This window comes from Mustelus asterias, chromosome 5 (genome assembly GCF_964213995.1).
Source record: "Mustelus asterias chromosome 5, sMusAst1.hap1.1, whole genome shotgun sequence".
NCBI lineage: Eukaryota > Metazoa > Chordata > Chondrichthyes > Carcharhiniformes > Triakidae > Mustelus > Mustelus asterias.
The window spans coordinates 2,063,512-2,082,001 of record NC_135805.1 but is presented as its reverse complement, the minus strand read 5'-3'; the positions used below and the strand labels follow the sequence as shown (position 1 = coordinate 2,082,001).

The following is an 18,490-nucleotide window of genomic DNA, read 5'->3' as shown; positions in this document are numbered from 1 at the left end:
AGGGTAAGGGGATTAGTGTAGAGGGTGTGGGGAGTGAGGGTGAGGGGATTAGTGTAGAGGGTGTGGGGAGTGAGAGGGTGAGGGGATTAGTGTAGAGGGTGTGGGGAGTGAGGGTGAGGGGATTAGTGTAGAGGGTGTGGGGAGTGAGGGTAAGGGGATTAGTGTAGAGGGTGTGGGGAGTGAGAGGGTGAGGGGATTAGTGTAGAGGGTGTGGGGAGTGAGAGGGTGAGGGGATTAGTGTAGAGGGTGTGGGGAGTGAGGGTGAGGGGATTAGTGTAGAGGGTGTGGGGAGTGAGGGTGAGGGGATTAGTGTAGAGGGTGTGGGGAGGTGAGGGTGAGGGGATTAGTGTAGAGGGTGTGGGAGTGAGAGGGTGAGGGGATTAGTGTAGAGGGTGTGGGGAGTGAGGGTGAGGGGATTAGTGTCGAGGGTGTGGGGAGTGAGAGGGTGAGGGGATTAGTGTAGAGGGTGTGGGGAGTGAGGGTGAGGGGATTAGTGTAGAGTGTGTGGGGAGTGAGGGGATTAGTGTAGAGGGTGTGGGGAGTGAGAGGGTGAGGGGATTACTGTAGAGGGTGTGGGGAGTGAGGGTGAGGGGATTAGTGTAGAGGGTGTGGGGAGTGAGGGTGAGGGGATTAGTGTAGAGGGTGTGGGGAATGAGGGTGAGGGGATTAGTGTAGAGGGTGTGGGGAGTGAGAGGGTGAGGGGATTAGTGTAGAGGGTGTGGGGAGTGAGGGGTGAGGGGATTAGTGTAGAGGGTGTGGGGAGTGAGGGTGAGGGGATTAGTGTAGAGGGTGTGGGGAGTGAGGGTGAGGGGATTAGTGTAGAGGGTGTGGGGAGTGAGGGTGAGGGGATTAGTGTAGAGGGTGTGGGGAGTGAGGGGATTAGTGTAGAGGGTGTGGAGAGTGAGGGTGAGGGGATTAGTGTAGAGGGTGTGGGGAGTGAGAGGGTGAGGGGATTAGTGTAGAGGGTGTGGGGAGTGAGGGTGAGGGGATTAGTGTAGAGGGTGTGGGGAGTGAGGGATTAGTGTAGAGGGTGTGGGGAGTGAGAGGGTGAGGGGATTAGTGTAGAGGGTGTGGGGAGTGAGAGGGTGAGGGGATTAGTGTAGAGGGTGTGGGGAGTGAGGGTGAGGGGATTAGTGTAGAGGGTGTGGGGAGTGAGGGTGAGGGGATTAGTGTAGAGGGTGTGGGGAGTGAGGGTGAGGGGATTAGTGTAGAGGGTGTGGGGAGTGAGGGTGAGGGGATTCGTGTAGAGGGTGTGGGGAGTGAGGGTGAGGGGATTAGTGTAGAGGGTGTGGCGAGTGAGGGTGAGGGGATTAGTGTAGAGGGTGTGGGGAGTGAGAGGGTGAGGGGATTAGTGTAGAGGGTGTGGGGAGTGAGAGGGTGAGGGGATTAGTGTAGAGGGTGTGGGGAGTGAGGGTTAGGGGATTAGTGTAGAGGGTGTGGGGAGTGAGGGTGAGGGGATTAGTGTAGAGGGTGTGGGGAGTGAGGGTGAGGGGATTAGTGTAGAGGGTGTGGGGAGTGAGAGGGTTGAGGGGATTAGCGTAGAGGGTGTGGGGAGTGAGGGTGAGGGGATTAGTGTAGAGGGTGTGGGGAGTGAGGGTGAGGGAATTAGTGTACAGGGTGTGGGGAGTGAGGGGTTGAGGGGATCAGTGTAGAGGGTGTGGGGAGTAAGGGTGAGGGGATTAGTGTAGAGGGTGTGGGGAGTGAGAGGGTGAAGGGATTAGTGTAGAGGGTGTGGGGAGTGAGAGGGTGAGGGGATTAGTGTAGAGGGTGTGGGGAGTGCGGGTGAGGGGATTAGTGTAGAGCGTGTGGGGAGTGAGAGGGTGAGGGGATTAGTGTAGAGGGTGTGGGGAGTGAGGGTGAGGGGATTAGCGTAGAGGGTGTGAGGAGTGAGGGTGAGGGGATTAGTGTAGAGGGTGTGGGGAGTGAGGGTGAGGGGATTAGTGTAGAGGGTGTGGGGAGTGAGGGGATTAGTGTAGAGGGTGTGGGGAGTGAGGGTGAGGGGATTAGTGTAGAGGGTGTGGGGAGTGAGGGGATTAGTGTAGAGGGTGAGGGGAGTGAGAGGGTGAGGGGATTAGTGTAGAGGATGTGGGGAGTGAGTGGGTGAGGGATTAGTGTAGAGGGTGTGGGGAGTGAGGGTGAGGGATTAGTGTAGAGGGTGTGGGGAGTGAGGGTGAGGGATTAGTGTAGAGGGTGTGGGGAGTGAGGGTGAGGGGATTAGTGTAGAGGGTGTGGGGAGTGAGAGGGTGAGGGGATTAGTGTAGAGGGTGTGGGGAGTGAGAGGGTGAGGGGATTAGTGTAGAGGGTGTGGGGAGTGAGGGTGAGGGGATTAGTGTAGAGGGTGTGGGGAGTGAGGGTGAGGGGATTAGTGTAGAGGGTGTGGGGAGTGAGAGGGTGAGGGGATTAGTGTCGAGGGTGTGGGAGTGAGGGTGAGGGGATTAGTGTAGAGGGTGTGGGGAGTGAGAGGGTGAGGGGATTAGTGTAGAGGGTGTGGGGAGTGAGGGTGAGGGGATTAGTGGGTGAGGGATTAGTGTGGAGGGGTGTGGGGAGTGAGGGGGGGATTAGTGTAGAGGGTGTTGGGGAGTGAGAGGGTTGAGGGGATTAGTGTAGAGGATGTGGGGAGTGAGAGGGTGAGGGGATTAGTGTAGAGGGTGTGGGGAGTGAGGTGAGGGGATTAGTGTAGAGGGTGTGGGGAGTGAGGGGATTAGTGTAGAGGGGGTGGGAGTGTGTAGTGGGGAGTGAGGGTGAGGGGATTAGTGTAGAGGGTGTGGGGAGTGAGGGTGAGGGGATTAGTGTAGAGGGAGTGGGGAGTGAGGGGATTAGTGTAGGGGTGTGGGAGTGAGGGTGGGGGATTAGTGTAGAGGGTGTGGGGAGTGAGGGTGAGGGGATTAGTGTAGAGGGTGTGGGGAGTGAGAGGGTGAGGGGATTAGTGTAGAGGGTGTGGGGAGTGAGGGTGAGGGGATTAGTGTAGAGGGTGTGGGGAGTGAGGGTGAGGGGATTAGTGAGAGGGTGTGGGGGTAGAGGGGATTAGTGTAGGGGGTGTGGGGAGTGAGAGGGGATTAGTGTAGGGATGTGGGGAGGAGAGGGTGAGTTCTGTAGAGGGTGTGGGGAGTGAGGGTGAGGGGATTAGTGTATAGGGTGTGGGGAGTGAGGGTGGAGGGGATTAGTGTAGAGGGTGTGGGGAGTGAGGGTGAGGGGATTAGGTAGAGGGTGTGGGGAGTGAGGGTGAGGGGATTAGTGTAGAGGGTGTGGGGAGTGAGGGTGAGGGGATTAGTGTAGAGGGTGTGGGGAGTGAGGGTGAGGGGATTAGTGTAGAGGGTGTGGGGAGTGAGGGTGAGGGGATTAGTGTAGAGGGTGTGGGGAGTGAGGGGATTAGTGTAGAGTGTGTGGGGAGTGAGGGGGTGAGGGGATTAGTGTAGAGGGTGTGGGGAGTGAGGGTGAGGGGATTAGTGTAGAGGGTGTGGGGAGTGAGGGTGAGGGGATTAGTGTAGAGGGCATCTGGAGGGTGTGGGGAGTTAGTGAGTCACTTGATGCCTCCCAGATGTCATGGTGTAAATGTCCTCTTTTAGTATCAAACATGTTGATGTTCCGACATTCTTTGAATGCTCCATCCAGATTAATCAAACGGTCTTGTCCTTACAGGTTCGTTGGAAGGAATCTCTTGATGCCTTAGACCGTCATTTGCATGGAATAGTGGGAGATACCCTTCTGTCAGCAGCTGACATCACTTACTGTGGCCCATTTACTGCAGATTTCAGGGAGGGGCTAATGGAGAAATGGATAACATTCCTTATCAAAAGCCAAATCCCCATGTCACCCGACTATTCTTTCATCCCAGCAACAGCTGAAAAAAACACGGTAAGGAATAATGGAAGAGTTGTGAACAGAGATTGTCACATCCCAACAATCCTTTTCTTCATAGGAGCACTTCATGAGTGAGCGATATGGAAATGGTAAAGCTGTATGAAAATTACAGCAATTTTCATGGATTAATTTCATATGCAAATAGACTGGATTCGTTAAATCGTCAGGGGAAGCCTCGAGGGAGAGTTCATTGGGTGGATTAGAGATTGTTTCTTGGAGAAATATGTTGTGGAACCAATCAGGGAGCAGGCTATTCCAGGTTGTTTTAGTGTAATGAGCAGGGATTCGTTAATGATCTCAAAGTAAGACTTCTCTGGGGAAGAGTGATCCTAGCGTGGCAGGATTTGAAATTCAGCTTGAGGGCGGGAAACTGGAGTCCCACACTCACATTCTGGAGTGGAACAAGGGTAATTACATCGGCATGAGGATAGATTTACCCTCGAGGACTGGGCAGGGAGTCTAAAAGGGAGGACAGTAGGGCGGCACGGTAGCACAGTGGTTAGCACTGCTGCTTCACAGCTCCAGGGTCCCGGGTTCGATTCCCGGCTTGGGTCCCTGTCTGTGTGGAGTTTGCACATTCTCCTCGTGTCTGCGTGGGTTTCCTCCGGGTGCTCCGGTTTCCTCCCACAGTCCAAACATGTGCGGGTTAGGTTGATTGGCCAGGTTAAAAATTGCCCCTTAGAGTCCTGGGATGCGTAGGTTAGAGGGATTAGTGGGTAAAATATGTGGGGGTGGGGCCTGGGTGGGATTGTGGTCGGTGCAGACTCGATGGGCCGAATGGCCTCCTTCTGCACTGTAGGGTTTCTATGATTCTATGATTTCTATGAGCTATTGCAGATATTTAAGGAGATATTTAATTCCTCCCAACCAAAATATATTCCAGAGAGGGAGAAAGATTGTAAAAGGGGGAAAATGCATCCATGGCTAAGTCAGGAAAAATAACCTAAAGACAAAACCTAATGCATGCTGTATTGCCAAGGCCAGTGGCATGCTGGCAGTTTGGGAACTTTTAAAGATCAACAAAATGTTACTAATGAAAGTAATAAAAAGAGCAAAGATAAATTATGGAAGAAACCCAGTACAATATTTAAAAAGATAGCAAAAGTTCCGACAAGTGCGTAAAAGGGAAGAGAGTAGCTAAAGTGAATATTGTTCTTTTGTGGAATGAGCCCAGGGAGTTAATAGTGAGGAACACCGAAATCGCAGAGGCACAATCAGTATTTTGCCTCAGGTTTCACAGCGAAGGACACTTGAACCATCCCAATAGTAACAGGTAATGCAGAGGTTGTTGAAAAGGAGGAATTTAAAACAATCGCCATCACTAGGTAAAAGTACTAAGCAAACTATTGGGATTAAAGGCAGACAAGTCGCCAGGGCCCGATGGCTGACATCCCAGGGTTTTAAAGGAAGCACAGTAAGAAGTCTCACAACACCAGGTTAAAGTCCAACAGGTTTATTTGGTAGCAAATACCGTAAGCTTTCGGAGCACTGCTCCTTCGTCAGATGGAGTGGATATCTAAAGGAAGTGGCAGCAGAGATAGTGAATCCATTGGTTATAATATTCCAAAATTTCCCAGAATGTAGGAAAGGTTCCAGTGCATTGGAAAAATGCTAATATAGCATCCTTATTCAAAAAGGGGGAAAGGCAGAAATTGGAAACTACAGACCAGTTGGTTTAATTATTCAGAAAGTAATAACATAACATTTGGAAAGTCAAAACGCAATCCATCAGAGTCAGCATGGTTAATGAAGGGTAACTCGTGTTTGACTCCTGTTGATGTCGTGTATCTGGACTTCCAGAAGGTTACTGATAGGGTGCTGCACAAATGGTTAATACACAAGGCAAGATCCCACAGGGTTAGGGGCCATTTATTAATTAGGATAGAGGATTGACTAGCCAGCAGAAAGCAGAGAGTCAGGATGAATGGGTCTTTCCCAGCTTGGCAAGATAGAACATAGAACAGTACAGCACAGAACAGGCCCTTCGGCCCACAATGTTGTGCCGAGCTTTATCTGAAACCAAGATCAAGCTATCCCACTCCCTATCATCCTGGTGTGCTCCATGTGCCTATCCAATAACCGCTTAAATGTTCCTAAAGTGTCTGACTCCACTATCACTGCAGGCAGTCCATTCCACACCCCAACCACTCTCTACGTAAAGAACCTACTCGGACATCCTTCCTAGATCTCTCACCATGAACCCTATAGTTATGCCCCCTTGTAATAGCTCCATCCACCCGAGGAAATAGACTTTGAACGTTCACTCTATCTATCCCCTTCATCATTTTATAAACCTCTATTAAGTCTCCCCTCAGCCTCTTCCGCTCCAGAGAGAACAGCCCTAGCTCCCTCAACCTTTCCTCATAAGACCTACCCTCCAAACCAGGCAGCATCCTGGTAAATCTCCTCTGCACTCTTTCCAGCGCTTCCACATCCTTCTTATAGTGAGGTGACCAGAACTGCACACAATATTCCAAATGTGGTCTCACCAAGGTCCTGTACAGTTGCAGCATAACCCCACGGCTCTTAAACTCCAACCCCCTGTTAATAAAAGCTAACACACTATAGGCCTTCTTCACAGCTCTATCCACTTGAGTGGCGACCTTTCGAGACCTGTGGATATGGACCCCAAGATCTCTCTGTTCCTCCACAGTCTTCAGAACCCTACCTTTGACCCTGTAATCCACATTTAAATTAGTCCTACCAAAATGAATCACCTCACATTTATCAGGGTTAAACTCCATTTGCCATTTTTCAGCCCAGTTTTGCATCCTATCTATGTCTCTTTGCAGCCTACAACAGCCCTCCACCTCATCCACTACTCCACCAATCTTAGTGTCATCCGCAAATTTACTGATCCACCCTTCAGCCCCCTCCTCTAAGTCATTAACAAAAATCACAAAGAGCAGAGGACCAAGCACTGATCCCTGTGGCACTCCGCTAGCAACCTGCCTCCAATCCGAAAATTTTCCATCCACCACCACCCTCTGTCTTCGATCAGACAGCCAGTTACCTATCCAATCGGCCAACTTTCCCTCTATCCCACACCTCCTTACTTTCATCATAAGCCGACCATGGGGGACCTTATCAAACGCCTTACTAAAATCCATGTATATGACATCAACTGCCCTACCTTCATCAACACACTTAGTTACCTCCTCAAAAAATTCAAATTGAATCCGTGCTGACTATCCCGGATTAATCCGCATCTTTCTAAATGGTCGTAAATCCCGTCCCTAAAGACCTTTTCCATCAATTTACCAACCACCGAAGTAACCGGTCTATAATTACCAGGGTCATTTCTATTCCCTTTCTTAAACAGAGGAACAACATTCGCCATTCTCCAGTCCTCTGGCACCATCCCCGTGGACAGTGAGGACCCAAAGATCAAAGCCAAAGGCTCTGCAATCTCATCCCTTGCCTCCCAAAGAATCCTAGGATATATTTCATCAGGCCCAGGGGACTTATCGAGCTTCAGTTTATTCAAAACTGCCAGGACATCCTCCCTCCGAACATCTATTTCCTCCAGCCTATTAGCCTGTAAGATGTAACTAATGAGGTGCCACAGGGTTCAGTCCATGGGCCCCAACTATTTACCACCTATATTAAGGACTTGGACGCAGCAATAGAGTGGACTAGAACCAGATTTACAAAACGGCAAAATAGATGGAACAGTAAATTGCGACAAGTGAATGGGGCCAAATATGGCAAATGGAATTTAATGTGGAAAAGTGAGAGGTTATCCATTTTGGTCAGGAAAATAGAAAGACAATTTATTTTGGGGCTATTTTACCGGAATTTGGCAGAGTGCTGGTCCCGGAGGGGAAAGCAGAGAAACAGGTCGACCTCTCTCCTGATTTTACCGCACTCTGTCCCAAAAAAGCAGCTGGGTGCATTTCACGCCAACATGCGGGGGGAGGGGTTGGGGGCTGCAGGGGGGACGTGAGGGCTGCGGGGAGAGGGGGTGGGGGGCGTGGGGGCTGCGGGGGGAGGGGGTGGGGGTGTGGAGGCTGCGGGGAGGAGGGGGTGGGGGTGTGGAGGCTGCGGGGAGAGGGGGTGGGGGGCGTGGGGGCTGCGGGGGGAGGGGGTGGGGGGCGTGGGGGCTGTGGTGGGGAGGGGGGGTGTGGGGGCTGCAGGGGGAGGGTGTGGGGGCTGCGGGGGGGGGGGGGGTTGCGAGGGCGGTGGGGGGGGTTGCAGGGGGATCTTAGCACGCCGGTAAAGCCCAGCTGCACTGAGATTGGAGCTCCATGTTTAAAGGGCACCCCAATCAGACCGTGAATAAACCTTCTCCCCCAGCTCACCACGGAGGTGTCGGGGACCCCCCTTCCCTCCCCTCCTCACTCTGCCCCCACCTCCCTGATCAGAACCGGAGCATCTCCCCCCACTCTCCTGATCAGAGTTGGCACCTCTCCCCACTACCCCAACAGTCAATGTCAGTACCCATGACTCTCCCCTCCCCCCCACACCCCCAGATGGCCATCAGCATCCCCAGCTCCCACTCCAGGCCACTGCCACAGACAAATTAATCTCCCCCCTCCCCCTTCCTGCATGCGGCTCCCACTGGGATCTGCCCCAGCACTGCCCCATGGCATTAATTGGCACTGTCAGGTTGGCATTGCCAGGTCTGCATGGTCCTAGGGGGCAGTGCCAGGCTACCACCTGCCCATGTTCCCTTCCTCTGGGGGCTATACTCATCATTACATCCCCCACCCTGGCGGGGGGAGGGGGGGTGGTGTCCATGACAAGCTCCGGTCTGGGTGAACCTTTTGTAAACCGCACCAACGTGATGTCACGTTGGCACGGTGTGAACATACACCAGGGGGTGAATTTACAGTTAATTATATTTAAATACATTGAAATGTATAAAAATCAGAATGAGCATCAACCTGATTGCATCACCGGCAATTTGTGACTCCCAGATTTGCAGGATATTGAGCTCCCGCCGCTGATCTCATGGTTGGAGATGGGCTCAATATCCCACCCTACATTTCAATGGAGAGAAACTTCATAGTGCTTTGGTGCAGAGGGATCTGGGTATCCTTGTGCATGAATGATAGAAAGCTTGTATGCAGGTAGAGCAGCTAATAAGGAAGGCAGATGGCATCTTGGCATTTATTGCTAAAGGAATAGAGTATAAAAGTAGTGAAGTGTTGCTGATACTGTACAAAGCATTAGTGAGACTGCACTTAGAATATTGTGTACAGTTTTGGTTCCCTTATTTGAGGAGGGATGTAGTTGCATTGGAGGTGGTTCAGAGGAGGTTCATTAGATTGATTCCAGAGATATGGGGTTTGACTTACAAAGAGAGATTGGGCAGTTTAGGCCTATACTCCTGGAGCTTAGAAAATGAGAGGAGATCTAACTGAGGTATATAAGATGATAAGGGGGACTGACAATGTAGCCGTGTAAAGGATGTTTCCTCTTTTAGGGAAATCTAGAACAAGAGGTGACAGTTTTATGATAAGGGTTAGCAGAGTTAAAATAGAGATGAGGAGAAATTATTTCTCTCAAAGGGTAGTGAGTCTGTGGAATTCACTACCCCAGAGTACGGTGGATGCTGGGACAGTGAGTGAATTAAAACAGGAGACAAACAGATTGTTCATTAGTCAGGGTTTAAAGGGTTATGGAGAATGGACAGGAAAGTGGAGATGAGGCTAAGACAGGGTCAGCCATGATTGTATTGAATGGCGGAGCAAGGTCGAGGGGCTGAATTACCCCCTTCTGCTCCGAGTAAGAGGTCAGGCTGCATTACAACATCTGAGTAATTAATGTGGAAAAGCTGACAGACAAGGCAATATTTTAGAGAGAATGGGAAAGAGTCGGAGAAGCTGGAAGAGAATGGAAGGAAATTGAAAATAATTGGAAATGTCAGGAGACTGGGAAGTCAGTGGGACAAGTTAGGAGATAGTGAGAGGTATTAGGAGCAAGAGGGCGAATTTAGGAAACCTTAGACAGCAGCTTCCAAACACACAACCACTACCACCCAGAAGGGCAAGGGCAGCAGACACATGGGAACAGCAGCATCTGCAAGTTCTCCTCCAAATCAGCATGGCTTTGTCAGAGGGAGGTCATGCCTAATGAATTTGACAGAATTTTCCAAAAAGTGATTGTGTGTGTGGATGAGGGAAGTACAATTGATGTAGTTTATGTGGATCTTAGCAAAGCCTTTGACAAGATGCAATATGGGAGACTGACTGAGAAGGTTAAAGCATGAATTCAGAGAAACTTGGCTAGATGGATCCGAAATTGGCTTAGTAATTGGATGTGGAGATGCCGGCGTTGGATTGGGGTAAACACAGTAAGAAGTCTCACAACACCAGGTTAAAGTCCAACAGGTTTATTTGGTAGCACATGCCACTAGCTTTCGGAGCGCTGCGCCTTCTCACAACACCAGGAAAGGATGTCCCGAGGCATGGTACATTGGGGAGACCATGCAGACGCTACGACAACGGATGAATGAAACCGCTCGAAAATCACTAGGCAAGAGTGTTCTCTTCCTGTTGGGGAACACTTCAGCGGTTACGGGCATTCGGCCTCTGATTTTCGGGTAAGTGTTCTCTAAGGCGGCCTTCACGACACACGACAACACAGAGTCGCTGAGCAGAGACTGATAGTCAAGTTCCGCACACATGAGGACGGCCTCAACCGGGACCTTGGGTTCATGTCACACTATCTGTAACTCCCACGACTTGACTGGGCTTGCAAAATCTCATTAACTGTCCTGTCTGGAGACAATACACATCTCTTTAACCTGTGCTTAACCCTCTCTCCACTCACATTGTCTGTACCTTTAAGACTTGATTACCTGTAAAGACTCGCATTCCAGCCATTATCTTGTAAATTGAGTTTGTGTCTTTATATGCCCTGTTTGTGAACACAACTCCCACTCACCTGATGAAGGGGCAGCGCTCTGAAAGCTAGTGGCTTTTGCTGCCAAATTGCCCTGTTGGACTTTAATCTGGTGTTGTGAGACTTCTTACTTAGTAATTGGACACAAGTTGGTGGTAGAGGCTGTTTGAGTGACTGGTATCCAGTGGCCTACCATGGGGTTCAGTGCTGGGTCTCTTGTTATTTGTTATATACACAAATGATATAGCTGATAATGTGGGGGGGATTGGGAAGTAGGTTTGCAGATGAGACCAAGAATGGTAGGGGGTTAATAGTAAAGAAGAAGGTTGTGGTTACAGGAAGATATAGATGGGTTGGTCAGATGGGCAGAGCAGTGGCAGATGGTATTTAACCCTGAAAAGTGCGAGGTGATGCACTTTGGAAGAAGTAACAAGGCAGGGGAGTATTTAATGCATGGCAGGACACGAGGAAGCTCAGAGGAACAGATAAATCTTGGAGTACTTATTCACAGATCCCTGAAGGTGGCAGAGCAGCTGGAGAGGGTAGTTCAGAAGGCATGTGGGATATTTACTTTCATCAGTTGTGGTAGTGTTGGAGCTGTACAGAATGTTGGTTAGGCCACAGCTAGAGTATTGTGTGCAGCTCTGGTCACCTCACTATAGGAAGGATCTGATAGCACGAGAGGGGATACAGAGGAGATTCACCAGGATGTTGCCTGGGATGGAATATTTGAGCTATAAGGAGAGACTGGATAGGCTTGTATTGTTTTCTGTCGAGCAGAGAGGCTGAGGAGGGACATGATTGAGGTGTGTAAGATTATGTGGGGTACGGACAGGGTGAATAGGGAGCAGCTGTTCCCCTTGGTTGAGGGTCAATCACGAGGGGACAGAGTGTGAGGGGCAGGAGATTCAGAGGGGATTTGAGAAAAATCATTTTCACTCAGAGGGTGGTGGGGATCTGGAACGCACGGCCTGGGACGCTGGTGGAGGCCGGAAACCTTACAACCTTGAAAAAAATATTTGGGTGACACTTGAAACATAATAGTCAAGGAAATAGGACGAGTGCAGGAAAATGGCATTAGCGCACCGTTAGTGGTAGCTATTGTTGGAGCCTACTCGATGGGCTGAAAGGCCTTTACTGTACTGTAAGAATATGACAAAGTCGCTCACCATCCTGACTTGGAAATATATCAGCATCCCTTCACCATCACTGGGTCAAAATCCTGGAACTCCTTCCCCAACAGCACTGTGGATGTGCCTACACCACAGGGACAGCAGCGGCTCAAGCACTGTAAAATTCTGGCCATGGATAAAATAATATATCTCCCCATCAGGTTCGCATTTTGCAGAATAAAGGTCTGCCAGCCAACAATTACTCAACTGAGAACGCCATCCTGGTAAAGTTGAGCCAAAACTGGCCGTTACTGATCGACCCACAGGGGCAAGCCAGTAATTGGATCATCACGATGGAAGCCCACGAGTTGCGCATACTCCTGGCATCAGACCCCAATTACATGAACACAATGGAAACTGCCATTCGAATGGGAAATCCAGTCCTACTGCAAGTGAGTACACAGTCTGAGAATGTGACTGGACAAGTGGGGCTTTACTCTGTCTAACCACATGCTGTACCTGTCCTGGGAGTGTTTAATGAGGACAGTGTAGAGGGAGCTTCACTCTGTATCTAACCCTGTGCTGTACCTATCCTGGGAGTGTTTGATGGGGGACAGTGTAGAGGGAGCTTTACTCTGTATCTAACCCCGTGCTGTATCTGTCCTGGGAGTGTTTGATGGGGACAGTGTAGAGGGAGCTTCACTCTGTATCTAACCCCGTGCTGTACCTGTCCTGGGAGTGTTTGATGGGGACAGTGTAGAGGGAGCTTCACTCTGTATCTAACCCCGTGGTGTACCTGTCCTGGGAGTGTTTGATGGGGACAGTGTAGAGGGAGATTTACTCTGTATCTAACCCCGTGCTGTACCTGTCCTGGGAGTGTTTGATGGGGACAGTGTAGAGGGAGATTTACTCTGTATCTAACCCCGTGCTGTACCTGTCCTGGGAGTGTTTGATGGGGCAGTGGAGAGGGAGCTTTATTCTGTATCTAACCCCGTGCTGTACCTGTCCTGGGAGTGTTTGATAGGGACAGTGTAGAGGGAGCTTTACTCTGTATCTAACCCCGTGCTGTACCTGTCCTGGGAGTGTTTGATGGGGCAGTGTAGAGGGAGCTTTATTCTGTATCTAACCCCGTGCTGTACCTGTCCTGGGAGTGTTTGATAGGGACAGTGTCGAGGGAGCTTTACTCTGTCTCTAATCCATGCTGTACCTGTCTTGGGAGTGTTTGATGGGGCAGTGTAGAGGGAGCTTTACTCTGGATCTAACCCCGTGCTGTACCTGTCCTGGGAGTGTTTGATGGGGCAGTGTAGAGGGAGCTTTACTCTGTATCTAACCCCGTGCTGTACCTGTCCTGGGAGTGTTTGATGGGAACAGTGTGGAGGGAGCTTTACTCTGTATCTAACCCCGTGCTGTACCGGTCCTGGGAGTGTTTGATGGGGACAGTGTAGAGGGAGCTTTACGCTGTATCTAATCCCACGCTGACTTGTCCTGGGGGTGTTTGTTGGAACAATGTGGAGGGAGCTTTAGTCTGGAACTAAACTGTGGATGGCCTGAACTGAAGCAGTGGGATCATCAATTGTAAAGAAATATTCTTGTTTCACATCCTTTCTGAACAGGATTTAGTGGAGAAGATCGATCCTGGTCTGAGACCAATCTTAGTGCGGGATATTTGTATTCGAGCAGGCCAAGAATACATCAAGATCGGCAGCACAGAAATAGAATACAATTCCAATTTCAGGTAATTCCGGACCATGTTCTGGATCAGAAGGACCTTAGGGTCCGGGTCCATAGGACTCTAAAATCGGCCCCGCAGGTGGAGGAGGTGGTTAAGAAGGCGTATGGTGTGCTGGCCTTTATCAATCGAGGGATTGAGTTTCGGAGTCCGGGGATAATGATGCAGCTATATAAGACCCTCGTTAGACCCCACTTGGAGTACTGTGCTCAGTTCTGGTCACCTCATTACAGGAAGGATGTGGAAAAGATTGGAAGGGTGCAGAGGAGATTTACAAGGATGTTGCCTGGATTGAGTGGCATGTCTTATGAGGATAGGCTGAGGGAGCTCGGTCTTTTCTCCTTGGAGAGACGTAGGATGAGGGGAGACCTAATAGAGGTATATAAGATGTTGAGAGGCATAGATTGGGTGGACTCTCAGAGGCTTTTTCCCAGGGTGGAAATGGCTGCTATGAGAGGACACAGGTTTAAGGTGCTGGGGGGTAGGTACAGGGGAGATGTTAGGGGTAAGTTTTTCACACAGAGGGTGGTGGGCGAGTGGAATCGGCTGCCGTCAGTGGTGGTGGAGGCAAACTCAATAGGGTCTTTTAAGAGACTCCTGGATGAGTACATGGGACTTAATAGGATGGAGGGTTATAGGTCGGCCTAAAAGGTAGGGATATGTTCGGCACAACTTGTGGGGCCGAAGGGCCTGTTTTGTGCTGCAGTTTTCTATGTTTCTATGTTCACAGAAATAGAGTATAATTCCAATTTCAGATCATTCCGGACAAAGTTCACAGAAATAGAATGCCATACAATAGAATTGTAGCTCCAGTGTACAGGGGGTTGAGAGTAGTGAGGTCATGGATAAGGTTTCAACGTCGTGGGAGTGTACCGGCAGGCAGGAAGGTGGTTTGAAGTGTGTATACTCCAACGCCAGGAGCATCCAGAATAAGGTGGGTGAACTTGCAGCATGGGTTGGTACCTGGGACTTTGATGTTGTGGCCATCTCGGAGACATGGATAGAGCAGGGACAGGAATGGTTGTTGCAGGTTCCGGGGTTTAGATGTTTCAGTAAGAGCAGGGAAGGAGGTAAAAGAGGTGGAGGTGTGGCATTGTTCGTCAAGGACAGTATTACGGTGGCAGAAAGAACGTTTGATGAGGACTCGTCTACTGAGGTAGTATGGGCTGAGGTTAGAAACAGGAAAGGAGAGGACACCCTGTTGGGAGTTTTCTATAGGCCTCCAAAAAGTTCCAGAGATGTAGAGGAAAAGATTGCAAAGGTGATTCTGGATAGGAGCGAAAGTAACAGGGTAGTTGTACTGGGGGACTTTAACTTTGCAAATATTGACTGGAAAAGCTATAGTTCGAGTTCTTTAGAGGGGTCAGTTTTTGTCCAATGTGTGCAGGAGGGTTTCCTGACACAGTATTTAGATAGACCAACAAGAGGCGAGGCCACATTGGATTTGGTACTGGGTAATGAACCAGGCCAGGTGTTAGATTTAGAGGTAGGGGAGCACTTTGGTGACAGTGACCACAATTTGATTACGTTTACTTCAGCGATGGAAAGGGATAGGTATATACCGAAGGGCAAGAGTTATAGCTGGGGGAAAGGAAATTATGATGCGATTAGGCGAGATTTAGGATGCATAGGTTGGGGAAGGAAACTGCAGGGGATGGGCACAATTGAAATGTGGAGCTTGCTCAAGGAACAACTACTGGGTGTCCTTGATAAGTATGAACCTGTCAGGCAGAGAGGAAGTGGTCGAGCGAGAGAACCGTGGTTTATAGAAGACGTTGAATCTCTTGTGAAGAGGAAGAAGGAGACTTATGTAAAGATGAGACGTGAAGGCTCAGTTAGGGCGCTTGAGAGTTACAAGTTAGCCAGGAAGGACCTAAAGAGAGAGTTAAGAAGAGCCAGGAGGGGACATGAGAAGTCTTTGGCAGGTAGGATCAAGGAAAACCCTAAAGCTTTCTATAGGTATGTCAGGAATAAAAGAATGACTAGGGTGAGATTAGGGCCAGTCAAGGACAGTAGTGGGAAGTTGTGCGTGGAGCCTGAAGAGATAGGAGAGGCGCTAAATGAATATTTTTCGTCAGTATTCACGCAGGAAAAAGACAATGTTGTCGAGCAGAATACTGAGATACAGGCTATTGGACAAGATGGGATTGAGGTTAATAAGGAGGAGGTGTTAGCAATTCTGGAAAGTGTGAAAATAGATAAGTCCCCTGGGCCGGATGGGATTTATCCTAGGATTATCTGAGAGGCTAGGGAGGAGATTGCAGAGCCTTTGGCTTTGATCCGTTGTAGCAACGGATGAATGAACACCGCTCGACAATCACCAGGCAAGACTGTTCTCTTCCTGTTGGGGAGCACTTCAGCGGTCACGGGCATTCGGCCTCTGATATTCGGGTAAGCGTTCTCCAAGGCGGCCTTCGCGACACACGACGGCGCAGAGTCGCTGAGCAGAAACTGATAGCCAAGTTCCGCACACACGAGGACGGCCTCAACCGGGATATTGGGTTCATGGCACACTATTTGTAACCCCCACAGAGTTTCACTGGCTGTCCTGTCTGGAGACAATACACATCTTTTTAGCCTGTCTTGATGCTCTCTCCACTCACGTTGTTTTGTTTCTTAAAGACTTGATTAGTTGTAAGTATTCGCATTCCAACCATTATTCATGTAAATTGAGTTTGTGTCTTTATATGCTCTGTTTGTGAACAGAATTCCCACTCACCTGAAGAAGGGGCTTGCAGCTCCGAAAGCTTGTGTGGCTTTTGCTACCAAATAAACCTGTTGGACTTTAACCTGGTGTTGTTAAACTTCTTACAGAAGATACGGAGGCATGGGATTGAGGGTGATTTAGTGGTTTGTATCAGGAATTGGCTAGCTGTAAGAATTCAGAGGATGGTGGTTGATGGGAAATGTTCATCCTGGAGTTCAGTTACTAGTGGTGTACCGCAAGGATCTGTTTTGGGGCCACTGCTGTTTGTCATTTTTATAAATGACCTGGATGAGGGCGTAGAAGGATGGGTTAGTAAATTTGCGGATGACACTAAAGTTGGTGGAGTTGTGGACAGCGCGGAAGGTTGTTGCAGGTTACAGAGGGACATAGATAAGCTGCAGAGCTGGGCTGAGAGGTGGCAAATGGAGTTCAATGCGGAAAAGTGTGAGGTGATTCACTTTGGAAGGAGTAACAGGATTACAGAGTACTGGGCTAATGGTAAGATACTTGGTTAGTGTGGATGAGCAGAGGGATCTGTTGTCCATGTGCATAGATCCCTGAAAGTTGGCACCCAGGTTGATAGGGTTGTTAAGAAGGCGTACGGAGTGTTAGCTTTTATTGGTCGAGGGATTGAGTTTCGGAGCCAGGAGGTCATGTTGCAGCTGTACAAAACTCTGGTGCGGCCGCACTTGGAGTATTGCGTACAGTTCTGGTCGCCGCATTATAGGAAGGATGTGGAAGCATTGGAAAGGGTGCAGAGGAGATTTACCAGGATATTGCCTGGTAAGGTGAGAAGGTCTTATGAGGAAAGGCTGAGGGTCTTGAGGTTGTTTTCGTTAGAGACAGGAAAGTTAAGAGGTGACTTAATAGAGGCATACAAGATGATCAGAGGATTAGGTAGGGTGGATAGTGAGAGCCTTTTTCCTCGGATGGTGATAGCTCGCACGAGGGGACATAGCTTTAAATTGAGGGGTGATAGATATAGGACAGATGTCAGAGGTAGGTTCTTCACTCAGAGTAGTAAGGGCGTGGAATGCCCTGCCTGCAGCAGTAGTGGAATCGCCAACATTAAGGGCATTTAAATGGTCATTGGATAAACATATGGATGATATTGGAATAGTGTAGGTTAGAGGGGCTTTAGATTGGTTTCACTGGTCGGCGCAACATCGAGGGCCGAAGGGCCTGTACTGCGCTGTAATGTTCTATGTTCTAATTCCAATTTCAGATCATTCCGGTCCATGTTCACAGAAATAGAATACAATTCCAATTTCAGACAACTGACCCTGGCCCTGACATTGACCATCAATTTGACTCTGCCTGCTGGCTGTCTCCGCTGTGACACTGACCCCTGCCCTTGGCACCTAACTCAGATTCAGTCTTCTTTTCTTTTGAATTTTAGTCATTGGTCACAAGTAAGGCTTACATTAACATTACAATGAAGTTACTGTGAAATTCCCCTAGTCGCCACAGTCTGGCACCTGTTCGGGTCAATGCACCCTAACCAGCACGTCCTTCAGACTGTGGGAGGAAACTAGAGCACCCAGAGGAAACCCACGCAGACATGGGGAGAACGTGCAAACTCTGCACAGACTATGACCCAAGCTGCAAATCGAAACTGGATCCCTGGCGCTGTGAGGCAGCAGTGCTAACCATTGTGCCACCGTGCCGCCCACTTCTGACACTTAAAGAACATGTACACACATTGTGCCTGATTCAGCTGAGCAAGACAAGTGATAATCATTCCTAGTTCATAACCACAGAGCAATGTCCTGACCAATCAGAGTTAAATTGCCCATTTTAAATTTCAAACAATAGAACATAGAACATAGAACAGTACAGCACAGAACAGGCCCTTCGGCCCACGATGTTGTGCCGAGCTTTATCTGAAACCAAGATCAAGCTATCCCACTCCCTATCATCCTGGTGTGCTCCATGTGCCTATCCAATAACCGCTTAAATGTTTCTAAAGTGTCTGACTCCACTATCACTGCAGGCAGTCCATTCCACACCCCAACCACTCTCTGCGTAAAGAACCTACCTCTGATATCCGTCCTGTATCTCCCACCACGAACCCTATAGTTATGCCCCCTTGTAATAGCTCCATCCACCCGAGGAAATAGTTGCAATTAACTGTCAGTCACCATCAACTGGTGCATTCTCCATGGCAACATATCTACTACTTAGAATCAATTTGACAACAAATCAGCACCCTTTTCTCATATAATACAAAGT

The 18,490-nt window shown here is 49.4% G+C and overlaps 1 protein-coding gene across 1 annotated transcript in view; it reads left to right on the top strand.

Moving 5' to 3' along the window:
* The window catches only part of LOC144493937 (dynein axonemal heavy chain 6-like), an 814,395-nt gene that overhangs the window by 685,924 nt on the left and 109,981 nt on the right, over positions 1–18,490 (top strand). The window contains exons 60-62 of the mRNA XM_078213513.1: positions 3,640–3,855; positions 12,044–12,274; positions 13,436–13,557. Of these exons, the coding sequence (XP_078069639.1) occupies positions 3,640–3,855; positions 12,044–12,274; positions 13,436–13,557 (569 nt within the window). The remainder of the gene's footprint in view (positions 1–3,639; positions 3,856–12,043; positions 12,275–13,435; positions 13,558–18,490) is intronic.